The sequence below is a fragment of the Chiloscyllium plagiosum genome, unplaced genomic scaffold, assembly GCF_004010195.1.
Source record: "Chiloscyllium plagiosum isolate BGI_BamShark_2017 unplaced genomic scaffold, ASM401019v2 scaf_13994, whole genome shotgun sequence".
NCBI lineage: Eukaryota > Metazoa > Chordata > Chondrichthyes > Orectolobiformes > Hemiscylliidae > Chiloscyllium > Chiloscyllium plagiosum.
This window is the reverse complement of record NW_025210468.1, coordinates 17,636-19,550: the sequence shown is the minus strand read 5'-3', so window position 1 is coordinate 19,550 and position 1,915 is coordinate 17,636. Positions and strand designations below refer to the sequence as shown.

Sequence of the window (1,915 nt, the reverse complement as noted above, 5' to 3'; positions counted from 1 at the left end):
GCACTGACCATCCCACAACACCCACTCCCACAACACCCACTCCCTCAGCACTGACGCTCCCACAGCACTCACTTCGTCAGCGCTGACCCTCCCACAGCACCCGCTTCCTCAGCGCTGACCCTCCCTCAGGGCTGCATCCCTCTCGTTGCTGAATCCTCTTCTACATCTACCATGCCCACGCATGAGAGACGTCAGTAGATTTCGTACTTTTGCCGTTGAATATGGAGTGAATTGGGCCTGGGGCAGAGTGAGGCTGAGACCGCAGTGCCTTGCACTGTGACCTCCTCTAAATGACAGAGAGGACTCAGTGGGTCTTGTCACCTACTGCTCACCCCCTTACCCTTCACCAGGTTGGATGCCACCACAGATTCCCACAACATTACGTCCCCTCAGAGTTTAAATCGGGATTAACCTCCTCCCTGGATATCCAGATGGGGAGCAGGCGTGTGCACAGTGCTGGGCCTTACCCGGATGAAGTTGGCGTTGATGTAGTCGGAATACCCTTCGTGCATGAGCAGCGTCAGAGGCACTCTCGTCTGGTCGTCTGAAAGAGGAGCACACGATCCCGGCGCCGGTGAGAGATGGGGATTAATCCGCACCCACCCAGCTGCCACTCCTCCCCAATCCGACATGGGGGGTGGTGGGGGGAGTCGCTGTAGGACACCGGGGATCACTCCCTGCCACCGGGTCAGGGGCCAGCAAGCTGCCAAAGCACCGCCCCATGGCATTGCTCAGTTCAAGCACTGCCTCGCGATAGGGTGTGGGCAATGCAACCTAAGGTCACAGGTCCAAGGGTGGGGGCGATATTCGCTAACGTTCAGTCACATTCGCTGCCCCACAGGTACTGCAGCACCGGTCGCTGTTCAAATGCAGTAAGGCCTGGGCAACATTAACACTGCAGATATTCTCAGGAACACCCAATGGCGTTACCATCACTGAATCCCCCTCCCCCCACTATCAACATCCTGGGGGTTACCGTCTCCAACAAGAGAGAGAGAATCTAACCATTGCCCCCTTGATGTTCAATGGCGTTACCATCACTGAATCCCCTTCCCCACTATCAACACCCTGGGGGTTCCCATCTCCACCGAGAGAGAGAATCTAACCATCGCCCCCTTGATATTCAATGGTGTTCTATACAATGTAACTGCACAATACAGGCCCTTCAGCCCCTCCATGTTGTGCTGACCAATCTGAAGCCCCTCTCTCCTACACTATCCCATTCTCATCCATATGCCTATCCAATGCCCATTTAAATGCCTCTAAAGTTGGCGAGTCTACTACTGTGGCAGGCAGTGCGTTCCACACCCCCTCCTACTCTCTGAGTAAAGAAACTCCCTCTGCCATCTGTCCTGTATCTATCACTCCCTCAATTTAAAGCTGTGTCCACTCGTGCTAGCCATCACCATCCGAGGGGAAAGCCTCCCTGTCCACCCTATCTAACCCTCGGATTATCTTATACGTCTCAGTTAAGTCACCTCTCAGCCGTCTTTTCTCTAACGAAAACAGCCTCAAGTCCCTCAGCCTTTCCTCGTAAGACCTTCCCTCTGTACCAGGCAACATCCTGGGAAATCTCCTCTGCACCCTTTCCAAAGCTTCCACATCCTCCCTATAATGCGGTGACCAGAACTGTACACAATACTCCCAAGTACGGCCGCACCAGAGTTTTGTACAGCTGCAACATGACCTCGTGGCTCCGAAACTCAATCCCTCTCCCAATAAACACTAACACACCGTACGCCTTCCTAACAACCCTATCAACCTGGGCGGCAACTTTCAGGGATCTGTGCACAAGCACACGGAGATCTCTCTGCTCATCCACACTACCGAGAATCTTACCATTAGCCCAGTACTCTGCATTCCTGTTACTCCTTCCAAAGTGAATCCCCTCACACTTTTCCACATTAAACTCTAT

At 53.6% G+C, this 1,915-nt stretch overlaps 1 protein-coding gene across 5 annotated transcripts in view; it reads right to left on the bottom strand.

The window, feature by feature from the left end:
* Positions 1–200: 200 nt before the first annotated feature.
* The window catches only part of LOC122546914 (tyrosine-protein phosphatase non-receptor type 18-like), a 9,852-nt gene continuing 8,137 nt past the window's right edge, over positions 201–1,915 (bottom strand). For 4 of the 5 annotated variants that reach the window (XR_006310836.1, XR_006310837.1, XR_006310839.1 and 1 more), the window contains one exon: positions 444–544. Coding sequence is in view for 1 of the 5 variants with exons in the window: in XM_043685526.1 (XP_043541461.1) it covers positions 408–544 (137 nt within the window). In the remaining 4 variants the exon portion in view is untranslated. Of the gene's footprint in view, positions 545–1,915 lie in introns of all 5 variants that reach the window. The other variant, XM_043685526.1, reaches the window with a different exon arrangement.